At 42.3% G+C, this 22702-nt stretch overlaps 3 protein-coding genes across 7 annotated transcripts in view; 1 reads left to right on the forward strand and 2 right to left on the reverse strand.

Moving 5' to 3' along the window:
• Positions 1-22702, forward strand: part of RACGAP1 (Rac GTPase activating protein 1) — a 284478-nt gene that overhangs the window by 147715 nt on the left and 114061 nt on the right. The gene's annotated exons all lie outside the window — the stretch shown is intronic.
• Positions 4182-12439, reverse strand: COX14 (cytochrome c oxidase assembly factor COX14). Of its 5 annotated transcripts, XR_012482584.1 has the most exons (3): positions 12302-12431; positions 7862-8011; positions 4182-4581 (listed from the first exon to the last, which is right to left on the reverse strand). XR_012482584.1 is itself a non-coding variant. In XM_074270428.1 (2 exons), the coding sequence occupies exon 2, from the start codon at positions 4571-4573 to the stop codon at positions 4394-4396; it is 180 nt and encodes a 59-aa protein (XP_074126529.1). In that variant the 5' UTR covers positions 4574-4581; positions 12302-12439; the 3' UTR covers positions 4182-4393. The 5 variants fall into 5 exon arrangements, 4 of the variants coding, with proteins under 4 accessions (XP_074126529.1, XP_074126533.1, XP_074126531.1 ...); XM_074270428.1 differs by lacking the exon at positions 7862-8011 and having other exon boundaries at positions 12302-12439; XM_074270432.1 differs by lacking the exon at positions 7862-8011 and having other exon boundaries at positions 4182-4592; positions 12302-12415.
• On the reverse strand, positions 15102-20929 carry GPD1 (glycerol-3-phosphate dehydrogenase 1). The gene is made up of 8 exons (XM_074270427.1): positions 20708-20929; positions 19944-20121; positions 18966-19106; positions 18510-18648; positions 18175-18287; positions 16915-17148; positions 16492-16598; positions 15102-15781 (listed from the first exon to the last, which is right to left on the reverse strand). Exons 1-8 carry the CDS (start codon positions 20812-20814, stop codon positions 15685-15687), a joined length of 1116 nt encoding a protein of 371 aa, XP_074126528.1. The 5' UTR covers positions 20815-20929; the 3' UTR covers positions 15102-15684.

Raw genomic sequence — 22702 nt, forward strand, 5'->3', positions numbered from 1 at the left:
AAATAGCTTGTTTAAGATTAGAAGCAAGGCTTGAACTAGAACCAAAAAGTCTCTTGATGCCAAATTCAATGTTCTATATTACACTGGGTCACTTTCTTTGCTTGTGAAGTCAAAGATTTGGAATAATAAATTATTTCTAAGAATTACTCCCCTTTAAGTACTCTGAGGTTTAAGGGGCCAATGAAAGAAATACCCCCAATAAATATAGATATTGAAGCTTTCCCAAGAATGTAGTCCTGCCGTTCAGTCTCCCTGAGTTATTATGCCAGTCAATATGGGTTTGGAGAAATTAAGATAATAGATTGTCCACTTTAGGACCCTTTCTTACAAATTTTTCCAGCTTGAATTGATAGGACCTATCAAAGCTTGCAGACTGACAATGAAACATAAAAGGGGCCTGTTTGTTGTTTAAGGATCAATCTGGCTAAATTCAGATTAATTAAAATACCATTAATTTGCTATGTGGTGATGGATTTTTTTGTCCACAGCAACTTGTAGAAATTATTTGCTAATTTTCAAGAGTAGATGTGGTCTTCCTCAGTCAGACTAATGAATTATAAACTTAGATATGCCATCTGTAGACAAAGATCTTACCAAAATGTTCCTGAAATTTGGGTCTAAATTTCAAGAACCAACTCGATGATTGATATATATGCACTTTTTTTTTTTGGCTGCCACATGCAGGTTAAAATTAGAATGACTAATGTGTCTTCCCTCTTATATATTGCATATTTATATACAGTATACAAGTTATACTCTCGTCAAAGTAACTGAAAAAAAGGGCCTGAAACCTCGGATGTGGGAGAATGTACTTTCTAATACCTAGACTTCAATGTCTCATCGTACTTCCTGAACCAGCCACTTCCTAGAATAGTTCATCCTGGTGAAATGTGTATAATCAAGAATGTCTTCATTCAGAATAGATTAAGTTCAACTGGTTTCAGTACTTGTAGAATCACAAAATCCCATATAGGTAAAAAGTTCAAAGTTGACTGCCTCTAATTTAGAACTATGATGTACCATATACAGTGTCTTGGTAGTGGGAAAATGGGTAAAGCTTCTATTCCATTTGGCAAGACTTCCAAAATTGTCTCATGTGGATAGCTGAATTGCCAAAACTGTGACTGTTTTGCCACTAAGTCTTTTTAACCAGTGTCTGGTCACGTAACTACTATCACTAAGAGCTCTCCTGAGCTATATAGCATCTGGGTCTACTATATAGTTCTTATGAAGAAATTTTAACCCTAAACATTCCAGATCTTTTGTCACCTCCTAATACCTGAAGTCTCTTTAGAATGGTAAAAGGGCTTCCCAAAAACTAGTAGGGAAAAAAAAGCATCTAGCCTCTTTTGGTTGGGACACAGTCTTTTTGGCATGTTCTCCTCTACTGACACTTTTGTATAAGAATTAAAATGATTTGAAGACAGGACAAGAAGATACAGTAACCTAAAAAAAAAAATTACAGAATGCAAAAATAGGGAAATTTGGAGAAAGTGTAATTTTTAGGATGCAGTGAGGCCTTCCTAAATATTGTGGTTTATATTGTTTTCCCATGAAGGAACTACCAGACCAGTGCAAAATTATGTTGAATTGTGTGAGGCATAAGTAGTGTGATGTGTTATTTTAAATGAAAACTTATTTTTAAAAAATATTTTAGAGACTTCTGGAGGTGGGAATTCAAAGGAAAAATTCTAGTACAATAAAAAGAGCTCAAGGCAAACAAAGCTTTACAGATATTCTTGGGAAAACAATGAAGGACCAGTTAAATGTTTAAACATCCAAACTAAAAGCCATTTTTTTTTGTTTCTGGCAAGAGGGATGTGAAAAACCATAATCAGGGTGATAGTTTCCCCTGTAGATTTAGTATCACACAAATGAACCAGCCCATTTTTCTTTAGCCAAGAATAAAGGAATCTGAAGTCTCTTCTGTTCTGGTTAATCAATACTGATTGATAGTGTTCCTGAAGGGCATAGAATAAATAAACACACACACACACACACACACACACACACACACACACACACACACACACACACACACACACACACACACACACACGCTGCTAGCCTAAGGTAGAAAATTGTGTACACAGCAGGCAGTATTTAATTGACTTGAGAATAAGTGCTTAAAGCCAACTATCTGAGAGTAGATGAAAAGGAGGTAAACAAAGTTAGAACATGTAAATGACCAAGTAGCCATCTTTCATCTCTTTCTTTCATGATCAGTTAGAAATTATCTCCTAGAATAATGGTAAAGGGTCTTGAGTTCTATGAGGACTAACTGGAGAAAACTGTGAGGGGAAGACATGAAACTTTAAAAAAGGGTTAGAGTTGTTCTGTTTGGCTCAAAGGGTATATCCATATACAAGAGATGGTAGTTGCAAAGAAGCAAGGTGAAGTTCGATGTAAAGAAAAGCTTCCTAATTAGATTTCTGCCAGAGTGGAACACACTCCCTTGGGAGGACACAATTTAAGTAAGAAAGAGTCATATCTGTCATCTAGCTTAACCCCTTATTCTAGATGAGAAAACTAGAGTCTGGGGAAATTGGATCTTCCACACAAAGTGTAGGGGATGTTCAAGAGGGCCAGCATTCTGATATGAGGATTGCTGAGCTCTTTCAGAGTTGCTCACCCACTTTTGGTGTCCACCTGGTTAGTACTCAACTCTCACCTGTGGCTCTTAGCATGTAGAGTGGCCACATCCCAGCAGACTGGCTAAATCAGGATGAGAATAAATCACAGGCCTCATTAGATGTCCATCCACCCCAGCATGTGAAAACTTCCCCCAGCAGAATGGGTGGATGAAAATAATTTGTTCCACCAGCACTGAAGGTGGCTAATGTAGACTCTGTTGAATCCTTAGAACTCCATTAGCTATCAAAAACTTGAGGTCATCCACTACACCCCGGGCCAATGCTGGCCGTCTTGCCACAGGACTTTCACAACTCTGGAAGAGTATGGCTGACAGCTCTGTGCCATCTTGCCTCTCTCAAATCCAATTTATCATCCCTGATGTCACTAGTCCTCTTTGAAAACAATGGACAAATAACAATGGCTAAGTTATATTTTATTTTATGTTTTTGCTGAGGCAATTGGGGTTAAGTAACTTGCCCTGGGTCACATAGCTAGGAAGTGTTAAATGACTGAGGCCAGATTTGAACTCCTGACTTCAGGGCTGGTGCTTTATCCATGACACCACCTAGCTGCCCCTCTAAGTTATGATTTAAACCCAGGTCCTTTAAATTCAACCCATCACTTTTCTACTATATCATATCATGGATTAGGGTCCCCCCCCCCACAAGTTTTTAGGACTCTTTTTCAACTATATAGAGATTCTTATTCCAACAAATTTGGCCTCCAAGGTTCAAACTCTTATGATATTAAAGAACAGGAGCCAAAGTCAAGCTATCCAGATTAATGGGGCTTAGGGTCTGGGGTTGTTGAAAGCAATTTACCCCCAAAAGCTATGTGCTTTTCTTTTACCTTGAGGAAGGGAATTTTAATTTCAAAGTCCACTGAATTCCAGGAACTTTTTATCTTTTACATATGGGGTTATCAACCTCTCCTTGAGGTTAATCCTGTAGGCCTCCAACTAAATCTTAACAGGTTTGCTTCTGAAAACAGCTATTTGGGGGAAAAAACAAACAAACAAAACAAAGCATAAAGATTAATATACTCAGTGAGATTTGTGTCAACCAGACAACTGAATATCATTTTCAGTTCTGGGTCCTATTAACAATACCACTTAGGAGAACAATAAGAATCAGCTAAAAGAACTGAAATTTAGGCAAAAGGGACCTGGGAGAAGGAAGCATAATCATGCTTTATCAGATGAAAGGATTAAGCTTTATGAGACAAAACTTTATGGAATTTACAGGGCAGTAGATTTTGTTTTCACATAAGAATTTCCTAACACTTAGAGAAGTCTGATAATGGATTAGGTTGCTTAGCAAATTCCAAAGTCCAGTTACAGATATAAATACATGATTCTTGCAATCATTTCCTGCTTTAGCAGTTTATGAAAATAAAGCCTACCCAAATTTCTTAGGTTAGTAGCTGCCCATGTTATTTTACAAGCAATCAAATTCAAGGGAAATTAGGAGTAAAGTCTGATTAGGATATTGGGAAGTTGTGCTTTTAACTCTATGATTTCTATCCTGATCAAATAAATACCACGAGCCTGAAATGGCAAACCATATTTAATATATTTATATATCTTTCACGGTCACTCCTCTGCTGTGATCCATTCAACAATTCAGGGCAGGGAGCATATCAGTACATTCCTCTGACCATCGATGGAAACCATGGAGACTCTCAAGATTACCCTTCCGTGCAATTTTGGGTGACCCACAGCATGTCTCAGGCCTTGATATTCTAAGGTAGAACAAACTCTTCAGTCTTGCAGAATGCTTTGAGACTTTTGTTCTTCAGCTGCCTGGCGCAGGACACCACGATGCTGAAAATAGCGATAGGCCCGGGCACTACACAGAAAGCCACCATACACAGTGAGTAACATCATGGAGGCAGAGAAAGCCTTGTAGCCAAAGTCAGCTAGTTGTTTAGGTGACATCATTTTGCACCCTGCAAAGAAACTGGTTTCAGATTCAAAAGCTTGAATGTAATACTTACTCCCACATGTTCCCCTCTCTAGTTAGAATCATCCCAGTAATACACAATATATTTCCCATACAAAAAACTTCAGTGGTCATAAGAAAGTGAAAACAAAAACTTCCTTTGGGAATTCCCAATACAAAGAAGCAAATGAACCAAAAGAAAACAGAATAAACAAGAACTGAATTAGAAGCAAGTTAGCAATCTAGTATCCATGTTATTAAGTATAGCCAAAATCAAAAATTGTTTCACTTGACTTGGGAGTATATGATCTAATATATACATTTTTTTCAATTTTTAGGAGTTTAACTTTCTTAATTTTGTCTAAGGCTTATAATTAAATCTGCATGCCTTGAATTCATGACAGATCAAATGGCCAATAGAAAATAGGTATAAAAGATTAACATCTGCTGTGGTGTCATGTTAAGAGGGCCCAAAGTGCCATACACATAGAACATGCTCAATAAGTGCTTCATAATACAAACTGTAATCTTTTCAACTGTCAAACTTCGTAACATTAATTAAAGGTATGCCACCTTCCAATGTGAACCTCTGGAAGACAACTATGACTTTGTGCCTTCCTGTAAAATAGAGAACTCATTGGTTCCAAGGGCTTCAAATGGCTCTATTTCAGATGGCTTTTAAAACTGTATCTGCAACCCTAATCTTTCTCTCACACTTGGGGAACAAGTCAACTGCTGAAACTGATATACATGCTTAATATGTAAAATTGATCTCATCATTTCCCCTTCCTTATCCCCTAAAAAATCTTATCACTTCTTCAAACTTCCTTATTTCCTACAAGGACACCATCATTCTTTTAGTTACTCACTCAGGTTCACAAACTAAATCATTTTCAATTCTTTCTTAGGCATTTATTAAACATCTATGTTGTGCCCAGGCATTGACACAAAAACAGAAACATTTTAATTCCTACTCAAGAGGAATTTGCATGAGAGACAAAAGATGACTATAAATCTATTTTAAGAAACAAAGAAAATGCAAATCAAAAGAACTTTGAGATTTCATTTTATTCATACCTAGCAAATTGCCAAAAGTGACAAATAAGAACAGTAAATCTGGGAGCAGTCATGAAAAAAGATACTAATGCATTGCTGATAGAGCTGTGAACTTATTCCCCAATTCTAGAAAGCAATTTAGAATTAGGAGAGATTAAATGTCCATAACTTTTGACCTAGAGATTTCACTTTTAGGCACATACTACCTCCAGGAACGTTAATAAAAACAAATATCTGATATATACCAAAATATTTAGTTAAGCTCTGTGTTTTAATGAAACATTTGAAACAAAGTAAATTTTCATTGGGAAATAAACAACTTCTGGCAAACGAATATAAGAGTATCACAGTGTTATAATAAATGATAATAAATGACACACACAGAGGGAAACTTGAAGCAATGCAAAGTTAAACAAACAAAACTAGGAAAACCATGGTGTGAAATTATAATGAACAATCTTAGTGCCAAAAGATTTATGAAAATGCCCTTTAGCATACTTTTACAGAGGAGGAACATTATGGTAGAATTAGACATATCAGATTTTTTTTGTCGGATTAGTCTTGCTGAAAAGTTTTTTTCCTCTTTAAAAAAAAAAATTTTAGGGGCAGTTGAGTTGGTATAGTGGATAGAGCCCTGAAGTCAGAAGGACTCAAGTCCAAATCTAGCCTCAGACACTTAACACTTCCTAGCTGTATGACCCTGGGCAAGTCACTTAACCCCAATTGCCTCAGTAAAAAAAAAAAAATCTGTATGTGTGTGTGTGTGTGTGTATGTGTATAAAAGGGATGGTTCTCGGGATGGTGGTGGTGGTGAGCTAATGCAATAAAAATTTATTTTAAAGAACTTATTGTGCTAGGGCCTGGGAGGAGACACAAAGATCAAATCACCACCTAAGGAACACTCTCCTAATTAGGCATATATTCTAATAAATTATTTAACCTGAAAAAGAGAAGGCGAATATGGGATTGAATAATTACTCATTTAGATCCTCTTTCCTACACCCTTTGGGATCCTTTCCCATCAATTATCACTTCTTGTCTTTTCAATGAATTCCTTTCCATTGGCTCCTTTCTATCAATCTTGCTAAAAACTTATCACGATCAACTCTTTCCTTCTTTCCTTCCAGATGTGGCCTTCAAAAATGCTAATGGGACCTTCCACAGGATATAACAGAAGTACATTATTTTTTATTTAGCCTCAGGGGGTTCCTTAAACATCCATAAAGATGCTAAGTATGCTGCTGGTACATATCATTCCCCTTTTAAGATATGGCCTTAGTAGCAATATCACTGAGTCAAAGGATACTGTCATTTCAACAATTTTTTTGGGCACAGTTCCAAATCGCTTTCTAAACTAGTGCACAGCTCCACTAGTGGTGGATTAATGTATCTATACAACACAGGATAAAACCAGAATATGGGGTTTACTTAAATGAAAAAAAAAAAAAAAAAAAAAAAAAACAAGTAGCATTGGAAAAGAATATGGTCTTCAGATTAAAAGACATTGTGGACTGTGATATATATGGATATAACAGGAAAAATGGAGATGTCAGAAAGGTCTTGTCAACCATAAGGATAGCCACAGTCACTACTCTTAAGCAGAGCTGAAATCCTTGAGCTACAGGATCTAGTCAAGTCAGGAGCAAGAAGACTCTGAATTCACTCAAATTTATAAGAATTTAAGCTATTCTCCAACTGATAAATGGTCAAAGGATATGAACAATTTTCAAATGAAATTAAAACACTTTCTAGTCATATGAAAAGGTGCTCTAAATCACTATTGATCAGAGAAATGCAAACTAACACAACTCTGAGATACCACTACACACCTCTCAGATTGGCTAAGATGACAAGAAAAGATAAAATGACAAATGTTGAAGGGGATGTGGGAAAACTGGGACACTGATACATTGTTGGTAGAGCTGTGAAGTGAGCCAACCATTTTGAAGAACAATTTGGAACTATGCCCAGAAGATTATCAAAATGTGCATACTTTTTGATCCAGCAGTATTTCTATTGGGCTTATATCCCAAAGAGATTTTAAGAAGGGAAAAAAACACACATGTGCAAAAATGTTTGTGGTAGCCCTTTTTGTAGTGGTAAGAAACTGAAAACTGAGTGGCTGCTCATCAGTTGGAGAATGGCTGAATAAGTTATGGCATATGAATGTTATGGAATATTATTATTCTATAAGAAATGATCAGCATTACTTACATGTTAGATAGACTTACATGAACTGATGCTAAGTGAAATGAACAGAACCAAGAAATTATTGTATACAGCAACAGAAGATTATATGATAATCAATTCTGATGGATGTGGTTCTTTTCAACAATGATGATTGATGACAGTTCCAATGATCTTGTGATGAAGAGAGCCACCTACACCCAGAGAGAAGACTGTGGGAATGTGGATCACAACATTGCATTTCACTCTCTGTTGTTGTTTGCTTACATTTTATTTTCTTTCTTATTTTTCTCTTTTTGATTTGACTTTTCTTGTGCAGTAAGATGATTGTATAAATATGTATGCATATATTAAATTTAACACATATTTTTACCATATTTACCATATACTGGATTAATTGCCATCTAGGCGAGGCAGTGGGGGGAAGGAGGAAAAATTGGAACACAAAGTTTTGCAAAGGATAATACTGAAAAATTATACATACATGTTTTGAAAATAAAAAGCTTCAATTAAAAAAAAAGAAGGAAGGAAAAGGAGGGAGGAAGAAAGAAGAAAGACTCTGCCATACTTATAAATTACTGGATCCACTGACTACAACAAGCTCCTAGGAGCTCTAAGGATTTCTCAATTTGTCTTTTAGTTACCAACATAGATATAAATGGGCCTGACCCAAGAAATCTCATGGGAAATCTCATGATCTGATAAATTTCTTGGACAAACTAGAACTTGGATTCTGATGTCTGATGGCCTTGCTGTGCAAATGAGGTGAATAGCTAGAATTATGAGAAAATTTTTCAGGCTTTCATTGCAAATAGATCATCAACACATTAGGAAAGGGTAGAATACAAGGAAAGTCTTCCTTTTAATATTTGGGAAAACAGAGAAGGGGATTCTCTTGTGAAATTCAAATCCAGGTAAGCTGGTGTTCTTTGCCAAAAAGTAATTGGGAGTCTAGGTAGAACAAAATGGAGAAAAAGGCAAAAGCAAAGTGAATAGTAAAGTAGGCTACAGAAGAGAGTAATGACACAAATATGGTAACAAAGTGCAGAGAAATTACAAAGAAGTTAATATAGAAATCTTAGTCAAAAGGATCATACAGGATTCTCATCTTGGTCAATTTTTCTTTCTTTCTAGATAAGGAGAATTAGGGACATTACAGGGGGAAGTAACATAGTACAAAACACTTTGTTAAAGAAGAAATTAAATGAAAATTCCTTCTTTTGACACCATGAGAAAGGGGCTACCAAGTGGTTGAAATCTGGAACAGAAACAACAGCAAGTACCGAACTTAATTCAGAGTGGATGTCCACAAGGAGGAGGGGAAGTGACCTTAGCTGGACTCAAAGGGTCAAGTTCTGGACTGAGTTGAGTATTTTGTACTCCTATTATCATGCCAGATTCTCAGGGGACAAAATCTGAACCAGTTAAAAAATGGTCTCTTGGGGAAAGTAAATATAAATTCATGGAAAATAGTAAATTCTGACATGTAATTTGCACAATCCTTTCCCATTAATTTACAGTTGTAAAGAGGAATAGTAGAAAGACATGTTCATCAGAGAGGAAACAAAGAGAAAAAAGGTCAAAGGTCAAAATAGGAAGTTCCATGGATCTCAATGGGGTGTACAATCTCATTCAAATACAGCAAGTTAAATGACAGCGAACTGTCAAAGCAGTTTTAAGTATGAATAGAAAAATTCAGTTCCTTGCCTCCAGTTGTGAATTGTTATGGGATCTGTGTTATGGCCATCTGAGACCATTGTAGGAGGAAACCGTTCAGTAGGTTATAGGCTTAAAGAACTATAGAAGACTTGGCTGTACTCCCTGATGGGCATATGGGCTTGATCACTAGGGTATACTTGTTTCTTTAAAGACCCTCACCACCACCATCAACAAAAGGAGCATCAATAAAGTCCAAGTGGTTTCTAGCTTTCAGAGAAGCCCTTTCAAGCAAAAAATGGAACAGGCTTGTGGAATCACTTATTTTATAGATCTGCAATTTGTAGGGCTAAGAGAATACTTTTAAGTTTCTTCATTCCCCCCCCCCCCCAGTTTCTTGCTAAGCAGTCTTATAAAAGTAAATGGCTAGTTCTATTATTTGGCTCACTGTGTGAATCTTCCACACCGCTATAAAAGTGTTTATTAGAGTAGATAAAGCCTTTAGGAAGTGTTTATATGTGTCAGGATAATGATTTTGCTAAAGCTGCCTTGAGACCAAGGCCTATTCCAGAATATCTAAGAGAAGATATTTTCAGAAAGCACATTAGGAAGTTAACAGATTATGAGTACTGATATTATTAGATTCCTTTGGTCTTCTGTTTTATGTATTTCTGTTTACTGAGTTTTTTGGGTGACTTTGCTAACATGTAAATCTCTCCCACACTATGAGTGCTTTAAATGACTTGATCTGCAACAGGCCTTAATTTACATATAGGGGCTATTTAATAAGGCCTATTTCTTTCAGGGAATACAAGACACTGTTTCAACTTTGTGACAATGATAAGAAATGTGGAATTTAAGGTATGTGACACTCATGGCTATAGTACATTTTCTGCAGTGAGTTTAAATCTCCTTGTTTACAGCCATTAATTTGGCATAAGCATCAGAGATTACAATGATTTAATTAAGGATAAAGGAATGATATAAGACCAAAATGTAGTACAGAAGCATATATGTATATTTTGTTTTGTTGTTCAGTCATTTCCATATATATGGTTAGCATCATATTGGGAGAACTGTTCAATAACTTAGTGACACACAGTTCCCAGACTTGTTTGTCAATACGTAGGCGGAAGTATTACAGTCTGCAGTATTTAAACATCAAGTAGTCCTTACATACCAGCAATTAGGGAGGTGCTACAATGCAAGAGATCAATTCCTTTTATTGACAGGACCCTATCCTATTTATCTTTATTTCAATTATCAGTAAAAGCTGACTCTATCTTGAATCCCTTACTAATCTCAAGTGATTAGTCTATCAATATTTTGCTACCTTGACATTCTCAAGCTCTTTTTAATTTTCTTTGTCCTGAATTTTGCCTCTTAATCCAGGCAAAAGTTCAAATGGATTATTTTTCTTTTTAACAAAACCCCATTATAGGCAAGGCCCTTTGTTAGGCACTGTGAATAAATGAAGCACAACCCTACATAGATATGACAGAATTTTTTTTAAATGGTCTTAAGTGCCATATGCAAAAAAAGGACATGGGGAAATTATGAGAGAAAGAAGAGAGGAGGTGATTAGGTGGCAAGAAGTGGCATGTAAACTGGTGTCCTGGAGATTTCAGGGGACATTGAGAAAGGGTATGCCCTTATGATAAATTCCTGGGAAATTATGAAAAGTCGCAAAAGGAGGAGACAGATGGGTTGATACCTACATCTTTGGAGGGATCGTCCAAAGACATGAAATTAGATTGTAAGCTCCTTGAGTAAGGAATGCTTTTTTTGGAGGGGGGAGGGAATGGAAGAAGAGGAGGTTGGTGGGTGGCCTGTCTTTATATTCCCAGCACTTAGCACATGGTCACCAAGCCCAGAGCAAGCCTTAATAATTGCCATTTGGCTAATATAAATATAAATCACAGATCTATTTCAGTATTTGAATAGATGCTACAAGATAGACGGGGCTCAGGTAGAAGTGGAAGTTCAATTCCCAGAAGACTTGATGTAAGAATTACAAAAGATGGCTAGGATTCTGATTGACCCTCCTTGACTTCTGTTAAAGTCCAACTAAAATCCCACTTTTTTTTCCCTGAGGCTGGAATTAAGTGACTTGCCCAGGGTCACACAGCTAGGAAGTGTTAAGTGTCTGAGACCGGATTTGAACTCAGGCCCTCCAGACTTCAGGGCTGGTGCTCTGTCCACTGCGCCACCTAGCTGCCCTAAAATCCCACTTTTTACAAGAACCCTTTTTTAACCCCTCTTAATTCTAGTACTTTCCTTCTTTTAATGATTTCCTATTTATCCAGTATGTAATTTGTTTTGTAAATATTTGTTTGCGTGTAGTTCCCTCCCTCCCCCATTAGATAGTAAATTCCTTGAGGACAGTACCTGGCACTTAACAAATGTTTACCGAATTGAACTGAAGAGAAAGGGAATAAGAGGAGCAAAGGCAGTATTTTATACACAGGGAAAATAAAGCGCTTACAAGTAGGAGGGGAGGGGAGCTACAGAGCGGCGGCGTCAGCTTGACGCATCATATCTCGGTAACCAGACTAAGAAAATGAAGCGTCTGTAAATGGCCCCAAACCCTGCCCGCAAGGGCAGCCGGCCGCGCCGCGAGGAGGCACGGTCAGCTCCAGCACTAGCTCCTCCCGCGAGCCCCGATCTTCGGCCGCACGACTCCCCTCCCCCACTCTGGCGTCGTTTCCCGGAGTTTTTAAAATAAGCAGGCCTTTTAGTCCGGGGAAATCTGGGAACTTCGGGGCCCAGGCTTGGCTCCACCACCCTCCCGTGTCTTGCTCTCCCGCCCCGCAGGTCCTCCCTCATACCTGGCCCTCACAGTGCTGCCTCCCTAAGTCCTTCAACGACGCTCAACCTCCACCGATGCGCTATTTCCGGCCCCAAGGGAAGATGGGACCGGAACTAGAGAGATGCAATAGGGGGGAATCAGGGGGAGGAAAACGAGACCTGGAAGTCTAAATCGAGGATCCGAAAGAGAAGTGTTAGGGCGGAAATAAAGTATGTATCTTCTCAGACCCACTTCCGGCCTCAGTCGGAAGATGTATAACTTCCTGAAGCCGACGAGAGCACACTTCCGTCCTGAGAAGGAGCATCTTCAACAACGCTCGCTGAGCCCGATGAATTTCCGGCTCGCCGGGCCAATCATTGGCGCCCTAAAAAGACGGCAGGGATCGGTTTGAACGCACAGAATCCTGGGCTTTGTAGTCATTCCTGGTTAGGACTCCCCGCCGCTCAAGTCCGGGAAATCTCTAATCTAAAGGCCAATCCCCAACGCGGGTAATGTAATGATGTGAGTAGTCGTTAAGCCGATCCTTTCCTGGAAAGATTCCATTTGAAGCAATCAGTGCGCCCCCTGGTGCTGCGCCCTGCACTTTCCCCGAAGAATGAATGGCCCAGGAACCTGCTGGCGTGAGTAAGGTGCTGGACCCCCGCGGAGAAACGTGGCCAAGTCTGGCGAGGGGCGGATGAACAAGGCAGAGGTGGTCTCCTCTAGTTGGAAAGCTGCCGCAGCTCCCTAAAGACCTGGGTGTGTGTTTGGAAGTGAGCATACAGAGCAGGGATAGGGAGAAGCCCCACCTGGCCCCTCACGGAGCAGCGCAGTGACCCCGGCTCCCGCGCTTGTTTTCATAGCTCTGTTAAAGGCACAGACTTAAAGTCAGAGGCCACCTAGCGCAAACCTCTCGTTTTCCAGGTAGGATTAATAATCGTGCTTGTCAAGTTTTGTAAATATTTGCTGTTATCCTAATACAATTCTCGGATTATAGGTGCTGTTTTAATCCCCATTTTACAGATGGGGAAAGTTGAGGCAAACTGCCATTAATTAACTGCATCCAGCTAGAAAATGTTCCAGGGCCCATCACTCTGCCCACTGGGCCTCTTAGCTTCATAGGAAAGAGGTCGGAGGAGGCGGATTTGAACTCAGGCTCTCAGACTCGAAATCTACCTTTCTTTCCACTGCACAGACTAATGACAAAGAAAATGAGGGGCAGAGGGTCTGGGGATGAAGGACAAACTGGCTGTTGTTAGAGCACTGAAGGCAGAGTTTTCTTCACCTTACGGAAAGAGAAGGCTTGAGGAGCACAGGGTGTGGCACGCACAGCTCAGAAAAGAATCTGCCTTTATTTGTGAAACAAGGACGTTGGGACATCCAGGTGCCGCAATGGGCAGAGCGACTCTCTGGAGTCAGAGAGAACTTGAGTTCAAATCCAGACTCAAGATGCCTGACACTTACTAGCTGGATGACTTCTAGGCAAGTCACTTAATGCCAAATGCCTCAAACCCCCCTTTACCCCCCCCCAAAAAAAACCCCCAACAATTACGGATATTTGACTTGAAGGACCCAGATTTAAAGTTAGGAATCTGTTTAGTGTAATCGTGTTACTGAATTTTAGACCTCTTAGATGGGGTGTGGGTGGGCTTTCTCACCTTTCCTCTAACCCAATTTCCTAGGGGTGGAGAACAGAATGACAGGATCACTCAGGAAGATCAAAATTCTTCGGAATTCTATCTCCCATCTCAACCATCCAGAGACTGGGTGGTGTTTCCTTGCTGCTAGACTTCTTACTGCTTGGCAGGGTGGGAGGCGGAGGCCTCAGTCCCTGCTTTCAGAAGGATTTGGTCCCTGATCTGAGGGTGGAGATGGGCTATAGAATTACCACTTCTTGCTAGTGGACCACAACAAGCCTTTCACGTACCAGTGTCCTCTCTGCTGGCTGGACAGAGCCCCAGAAGACTATTAATAGACAGCACCAGGCTGCTGACCTGCTAACATTCCTGCTGCTGCTACCTGATCCTTGGCCAAGGCTGGGGCCAAGAATACTCGTCTCCCTCTCCCTTCTCCTCCCCGTTCCTTTTCCTTCACTCAAGCCTCTAATCTTTTTTGTCAGATATGGATATGGATATTTCATTTGCTCCTTTGGGCCCAGGGTTGACACTCATGGGGCATTGTGGGCAGGTGCTCTGTGGAGAACACTCTAGTTTTTGGAGAGGGCCCTGTCTAACCAAGAGTCCTGCACCCCTGTGTCCCTTCTGATTCTGCATGGACCAGGATGAGGTATATGGAGATCCCTTCTCTTCCAACCTGTCCCTCCACCCCCACTCCCTGAAGCCTTTTCCTTTACTTTTAATACCCAACCCTTGCTCCCTTAGATCATCTTTCCCAAACCCCTAAAGATCAGCAGCTCTTTTCTTATGCTTGAAAAATTGAGATTGAGGAGCAGGAGTATTTTAGGAAAGGGAGGGGTGGCATTTAGAGATCGGTGTTCCTCTGGGAAGGGCAGGGGAGGAGGGGAGGCAGGGGGTGGTAAATGAAAAGGTCAGCATTAAAGCCACTGTGAAAAGGTTCAGGAGGTGCTTCAGTCAGCAGATTAAGTTCCTGATACCCAGAGAGAGAAAGAGTGAGAGATCCCAGGGAGGGGGAGGAAGAGTCTCTAGAAAGGTCAGATGTGTAAGAAAAGAGCTGGCAAGGCCCAAGCTCCAAAAACCAGGTACCAGGAAGGCCCCAGAGAGGAGAGAGGGCCCCAGGAACTCCCCTGATGCCAGAGGAGGAGGAGAATGGGCCTCCTCAGAGGCTTCTGGGAACAGAGATATTGTCAGGAGAAGCTGGAGGCCAGTTGAGATCTTTGTATTTTGTTACAAACACTGAAACTCATTGACATAGGACAGTGTCCCCTGGGAAGATCACACCCAAGGGAATTCACCGGGATCCATCTTCCTTCTCTCCCTCCCCAAGCCACTGCCTCTCCCCAACATTCTCACTTCCACTTGATTGGGCACTGGACTGGAAGGCAGGGAGGACTTTTAGCTTTGGGCTTAATTTTTGTAGATCAGCCAACCATAGCAGCCATCTTGGCCCCCCATTATGCAGAGAACACTGAGATTCATTTTCACCATCCCTGAAGAGAAAAGAAAGATGGCCCCACCCCTGGAGAGGAGGTGGAAGGAGGAGAAGAAACAAGAATTCAGAGTTTCCCAAGCTGAGATGAGGTCAATTGCTTGGGTTTGATGGGGACTCCGCTTTGAAGGTTTCCAGGAGTTCTTAAGCCCCACAGCATCATGTACTCCAAGGCAATGAAAGGACTGAGCTGAGGGGGAGAAACTGAGAAGTCTTGGCAAAGTTCTCATGGTTCAGCACACCCTGGAGTCAGGTTCAGGAAGCTGGGGATCTTCAGTGACTCAGCCTCAGCGCTGCCTACATGTGTTCTGGGTGGTTCTGGAGGCACTGGATGAACTTCTGGATCGGGTGACCCTCGTAGCACACCTGGTACACGGCCATAAACAAGGGGAATCTGGAAAGGGCAGGAGAGAGAGGACCTTTGATGGTTCAGTTTCTAAGGCCAGAAGTCCCCTTCCCCCAACCCCCATTACACACACTATTATAGTTTCCAGTTACAGACTCTTCAGCTTTGGGGTGAAAGAAGCCCTCATCAATGGTCCTTTCTCTCCAGTTGTTCCTGCCACCACAACTTTGGCTCTCCCGGACTGGAGAGGGCTCTCATCCTCGCCTGCTCCCTTCCCTCTGACTAGGCAGTTCCTCTAACCAGAAGACAGACATACTCTCTGTCTCATTCTGTCTCTCTTCTCTGTGTCTCTGTCTGTCTCTCTCTCTCCCCTTTTCTTTCTCTCTCTCCCTCTGTCACTCCCTCTCTTCTTTGACTAGCCTGCTTCCAAACCCTTTTCAAAATTCCCTGCCTTCACGAAGCTTTCCCAAACTCAACTCTAATAAACACCAGCATCCCTCTAACAAGGTTTGCTTCAGCAAGTATTACATGTAAGCTCATGTTTCTATGTGTGATTTTTGAGTGAACAGGGACCCTGTCTCCATATAAGTGGTTGGGGTGCTCAGGATAAGCAGGAGGGCCAAACAAAATGCCCTATATATAGTCAAAGTCTTATTCCTGAGGGCCTCAGATTTTTTTCTCCTGTGAAGGGAAAGAATCAGACTAAGAAGGAGAAAAGATGGTGGGGAAGGGAACTGGTTTGTTGTGACTGCACTCACTTGTCCAGCAGGCCCTTGTGCTTCAAAATGTTGTGCAGCTCCTGAGCTGTCTGGGGCCCCTGAAGCTTCTGCCCATTCAGCATCTCTTTTTCCAATTGTTCAATAGACTGTGAAAGAGATAGGAGTGGAGGAAGGCAGGGAGTAGACTGCCTCAGTAGTTGGGGTGGGGTGCAGTCTGAAATCTCAGATAGGGAATACGGGCAATGTGGAGGAATCATGGGGAGGGAGTAAGAACATTCACAGCAGATGCTTAGCTGGTTCCTTTTTCCCACTACTGTGCCTCAAGCCTGTTTTAGTCCTCCCAACCCAACCCACCCTTCCCTCCCTGAAGCTTCCCAACCCCTCTTCTCTTCCCCATTGCTCTCTTGGATCCTCAACCTGTCCATATTCTGTCATCTTCCACCCAATCTCTTGAACCCCCACCTTTCCAGTTCGGGCAAAAGCTTCAGCCACTTTTCGATTCCGACCCCCATAACAGGTGGTAATGAGGTCAGCGATTCCACAACTTTCCAGGAAAGTAGTTGAAGAGACTGAGCCCTTGCAGAAGATCTTGGAGAAGGCAATCATTTCCATGAGTCCCAGCCGGATCACAGCAGCCTTTGTATTGTCACCAAAGCCCAGGCCATCACAGAAGCCAGCCCCAACAGCAACTACATTCTTTGTGGGAAAGAAGGGAAATGTAGTCTCTAAAGGGCCATCATATCTCCTGCCTCAATCCCATAAGCTCTCTTTATAGAGTTGATGGGAGGATGAGGGGAGATCTGAATATCATGTCTAGAAGTTTTTAAACTAGCGTCAATTTGTATTCTTAAGAAATATTTTCATAACTTTTTCAATATAATTGGTGCTCTTTGTAAAATTTTTTTTTTTTGTATTTTATTGTATATCTTTAAAAATATTATTCTGGGAAGGGCTCCATAGGATTCACTATGCCAAAGTGACCCATGACTCAAATACTTTAGGGTATTCCCCTAAAGTGAAAGATTCTGCCTTTTCAATAATAAGGACAATATGAAAGATTAGCAACTCAATTCTGTTTCCAAAACCTTTTATAGTGTCCTCCCTCTGGATACAAAGACTGTTCTTTTTCCCTGGGATGGCCTTTACCATCTAACCTAGGTAGTAAATGGAGCACTGGGCCTGGAGTCAGAAAAATCTGGGTTCCAATCCAGCCTCAGACACTATCTATCTAAATCACTTAACTACATTCTCTTATGTGTAAAATGAGGACAATAAAAGTGGCTCCCTAGAGGATCAAATGAGATGTGTACAGTTCTCAGCAGAGCACCCAACACGAATTTGATAATTGCTACCAATCCTACCTCACACCTTCTTCCTCTAGAAATACTCACTGGGTTCATTCACAGCACCACCATTCTTTCTAGCTGCCTCCGCTCTTTCCTTATCTCTGTAGCTGTATCCTTGCTCCCTTGTCCTTGTCTCTCCAGATACTCAAGGACAAGGGCTCTCTTTTCCCTTTGGATCTTCCTTTAGCCTCCAAGATAGGGTTTTCACAAAGGACACAGGTGGTCCAGATAAGGACAGGCATTTTTTTCATGTCGTGGTCGGTGGAGGGAGAATCTGAACCTGTTTCCCCAAGTTCCCTTTCTAAGTTGTACTTGGAGTCTAGCAGCCTATAGTTCTCCCGATGGAGCCCAATTAACCCCTCCCTTTGCCCCTCACCTTTAGGGCCCCACAGATCTCTACTGTGTCTACTTCTTGCACCACAGTTATTCGGAAATTTGGTGTTTGCAATAGCTCCTTCAGCAGCTGCCCTTCGGCCAGGTTCCTGCAGCCTAAAGTGGAAGGGATTAGGCTAAGCAAGAGATGTCACTCAATGATAGCTTTTTTCTTCTGATCTCTGCTCCAGACATTTCTATTCCCTTCTATTTCCCTTGCCCCACCATATTCCTCTATACACCCTCTAGTCTTCCCCTTGTCAGTATCTTTATGGGGGGAAAAGGTTAGGAAAAGAGATGGATGGGGCTTTGGTGAAGGGAGGGACAAGGAGGTCTCACCAATAGTGGTTTCACAGAATTTCTCATCAGCCACCTCACTGGCAATGTTGGCTCCCATCAGCACACTAATGGGGATGCCCAGTCGTTCATGGATCACCTCAGAGATCAGCTTCAGGCCATCAGGGCCTTCGTCCACACCCTGGGCATACAATGGGACTCCGAGCTAGCTTCCTTCCTATTTCTCCCCTCTCTCTGTCCACCATCCCAAGTCCCCATATATGAAGACCTCTCCCCTCTAAACTATCATTCTGCAGCCTTCCCTGACTATGATCTTCCTCCTATCCCAACTCAGGAACAGAGGTACTTCTGTCCTTAGCCATTCCCACAATCTCCCAGAACAACACACCACTCCCCTATCCCATTTCTCTGGAATGAATAAGAATTCAAATGGCTGCTCTGGTTCTTACCCCTCACTATAGCCATTCTTCCCCACCCTCTTTCTCCCCCCCTAGGCACCTTGATAAGAGACACCCCAATGGCATTTCCCTTCAGATGACCCTTGAGCTGGTCACAGATTTTGCCAATGAATTGGTGGGGCACCACGAAAATGAGGATGTCTGCATCTGCGGCTGCCTGGATCACATCTGGTATAGCCACCTAAAGGAATGGTAGAGCAGTGCTGACAGGGCCGTTCTTGGGGCTGGGGGAGGGTGATGGTGGAAGAAGGAAGGAGGGAAATTCGAGCACGGAGGCAGGATTGAGTTTCATAGGAGCTATTAAAGAGACAAGTCATTCCCCCAATTTCCCTTCCTCAACAGCTTCAGCTATTGGGTGGGGAAGGGGATTAAAAAAGATTTTTGAAAACTTCTGAAACTCCAACTTGCTCCCAAGGCTTATCTGTGGGATGTGACAGGTAACTAAAAAGAGGATGGGTTGGGCTGAATGGGGTAATTTGGATGAGTTTCAGGGCTAAGAATGAATCCCAGACAACATACCTGCTCCTTTTTAGGGAGAAAAGTAAAAGACAAATGAGTTTGGCCCTATGACTGTAGTTCACGGAGCAGTTTCCAAGGTCAGCCACTGGGTGAATGAGTAACAGGATGAGAGCCAGGGGCACTATCCTGAACCCCAGTCTGGAAGCCTGTCCTTGGTTGCCATGGAGATGACTTGCTTCTAAGCCTCCCTCCCCCCCTTTCCTCATCTAGCCCAGCCCCAGAGTTACCTTAGGGAAAGTGGACACTGCATTCCTTTCCTTCTCTGATCTTGAGAAACCCCAGAGCAGTATTAGGGGGCTGACTCTTCTTGGATAGATAGGTTACATTTTGTGCAATCCTCTCACCCTCTGGGCTGCTACTGACTTGGGATTGGGTCCAGCTTCCCTCAAAAGGCCTCTTACTTTAGGGCTCAGAGTGTGAGCCCATACACTGTCCACTATCATTCTCCCTACCCCCATTCATCTTTTTTTCCCCCCATTCATCTTTTGGGAGGCCTCACCACATTGAGTGGCAGCTTGTGCCCAGGTAGGTATTTGACATTCTCATGCTTGGTGTTGATGATCTCTGTTAGCTTTTGGCCAGAAACTTCCTCCTCAAACACCCACATGGCGACCTGAGGGTCAAACTGTACCAGCTGGGTTACATTGCTACCCACAATCTTGGCGATAGCTGAGCCCCTAAGGAAAGGTGGTAAAAGAGGATATAGTGAGATTGGTGATAAGGGAGTAATTTCTAACACCTGAGTAGGCTGAGGAGACAGCGGTTACAGCCAGTGCCTATTCTCAGGCTAATAGATTAAACTCAAATGAAATGTAAATAACCACCTATCATACCCGACCACCCCTACCCAGGAAATATTGGGGTACCTGAGACACCAAATAGTTTGGGATACTAATGGGATTTAGTCCTACTGAATAGGGATGAGATCCAGGTTTTAGATTCATACCATCTAGCTGCTAGGAAAGGCACCTGCTGTCACCCCAACACAATTAAACCAATCACATGGTGGGAAATTAAAGTCAAGCCAGCCTCTTTTTTTCCAGGGGTATTGGTACAATTAGGAGAAGGAGCAACCACTAAGGCCCTATCGTGCTCCTCTTTTTCAGAATAAGGATATAGGGCTGTTGTGGCAACTTTTGGGGCTAAGGCAGGACAGAGGGCATTTCGGACTCTTCCCCTCTCAAATCCATGACACTGACACCCAAAGGCTCATATGACTTCCCTCCTTTTCTCCCCGCCATAGCCCTCAATAGGGCCTCTTACCAGTTCCCTGATCCCACGATGCAGACCTTCTTGCTTGCCATGGTCCTGTTTCCCTGCCTGGCCTGCTGCGTACCACACTGCCTTGCTCCTCTGTCTGCTCTGAACATTTAACTTGGCATGTTGGAGAAGTCAAGCTCCACCCCTAATGAGGGGGTGGGATGAGGGAGAGTCCAACAGGGACAGGGAGGAACAGGCAGACAGGGACAGGAAATCAGGACACTCGTCTCAATCTCTTTCTACTGTCAGCTGGCACCTTCTGGTCTCCTGCTTCCCTAGGAGAACTCACAAGGTGAGGGACTAAGCTGTACTTTTTGTCAGACCCGGTAACAGTACCTTTTCTGGGCTGTTGTCTAGCAGTAACAATGACCAACACCACCTCATATTATGCTCCCCGGGGGTTAGCATTCTTCAATTTTACAGACAGGGACTCCCCAAAATGAATGGGTCCATCCCCGACATAACCTAGTACAATCTCAAGAGATCTGGCTGCTCAACCAACACATCCAAGGCTGAATGAGTCTCCACTAGAGTAGTCATTCTGGGTTCCTACCTCAGGTTTCTTTGACAGGTCCCCATGTGACACAGCTCACCTTTGAATGGCGGTAGTGGAGTTTCATTTTGGGGACAGTAGTGGAAAGATCCTGAGAAAAATTGGGCAAGGAATTAACTCATTTATATGCTTTGCCAACTCCCAGGCACTCTTCTTAAGGACTTAAGAGGGGAGCAGAGGTGATAATAGATAAGATACCCTTCGCCTGCAGTTTCCATGCCTCCTATAAGCACATATCAAGCCCAGGTTGCAGGCTGTCAGCACTACCTACTATTCCTAGAGAGTGTATGGAGGGGTGTCAGGAGAAATGGCAAGAATGGATTCTGCAGGTCCAAGTCTGTGTGCTCACATATTCATGTTTGGTTAAGAGAGGGCAAAAGTTCCCAAGCTACCTTGGAGGGGAGGGGAAGAGGCCTCTTGGACATTGCCTGTGCACTTTGGCCTAAAAGGCAGACAATCATCCTGGGCCTAAGACTGCATTCACATGCCCAGCTACTGCTAGATAAAAACTGGGCTAGTGGGGAGCCCCAATCTAGCTGGGGGATGGAAATGAGCACATGGGAGGTAAAAGTTCACAAGATAATGGGAGGGGCCTGCAGTCACTTCTCTAGCTGGGCTCTCTTCTCCCAGGGTAATAAAATTTCCCCGAAGCTTGGTCAGATTCCTTCTCCAGAACATAATGTTGCTTCCAATTCAAGGCTGGCTTCTTTCCTCAGCTCCACCCCCATTTTCCTCTTGGCACAGACTGTACAGGCTGGCAACAAGAGTTCACGTATCAGCTAGAGGCATTGGAGGAGAGGCAAAGACAGGCAGAGTAATTCTGTGACTAGAACACCTCTATTTTCTTCCCAGGGGCAGAAGCACCAAAGTACAGGTGAATCTCCACATCTGGCTCCCTTCTACTTCTGTCTTGCTCTCAGAGGCAGCAGGAGGTGGAACTCTAAAGCAGAAATGACTCTGGACAAGCCACTTGACTTCTGCTTGTCTTGGTTTCCCCAGCTTTAAAATGAGAATGACAGGGTTGTTGTGAAGACCAAATATTTGTAACAATGCTTAGCACACAGTTCTTACTTAGTTCCTTCCCTTCATTTGATTGCCCAACATTCTCTACTTGATTCCTTTCTTCTCCCACCCTGAGTCATCTCAAGGAGGGTAGGGCAGGGATAAAGATGAATTAAGATCTAAAAAGTCAGAACTGGCCCAGTATCATACTCCTAGTTTCTGGTAGAGGTAGGATTCTCAAAAAAAGCCAAACTGCAAATTATTTATCTACAGCTAAGAAAATAGTATTTAATACAACTTAATGTCCAGCACATAAGACCCCTGCCCTGTTCCAATGTTATTGACCCCTCCCAGAAAGCTATCTCCCTATTCAAAGGTTTGAAGATTTGAAGAACTATAATCTAATATACCCCATTTTAATTGTATCAGCAGCTTGGCCAACT

The sequence above is a fragment of the Sminthopsis crassicaudata genome, chromosome 5 (assembly GCF_048593235.1).
Source record: "Sminthopsis crassicaudata isolate SCR6 chromosome 5, ASM4859323v1, whole genome shotgun sequence".
In the NCBI taxonomy this organism is placed as follows: domain Eukaryota; kingdom Metazoa; phylum Chordata; class Mammalia; order Dasyuromorphia; family Dasyuridae; genus Sminthopsis; species Sminthopsis crassicaudata.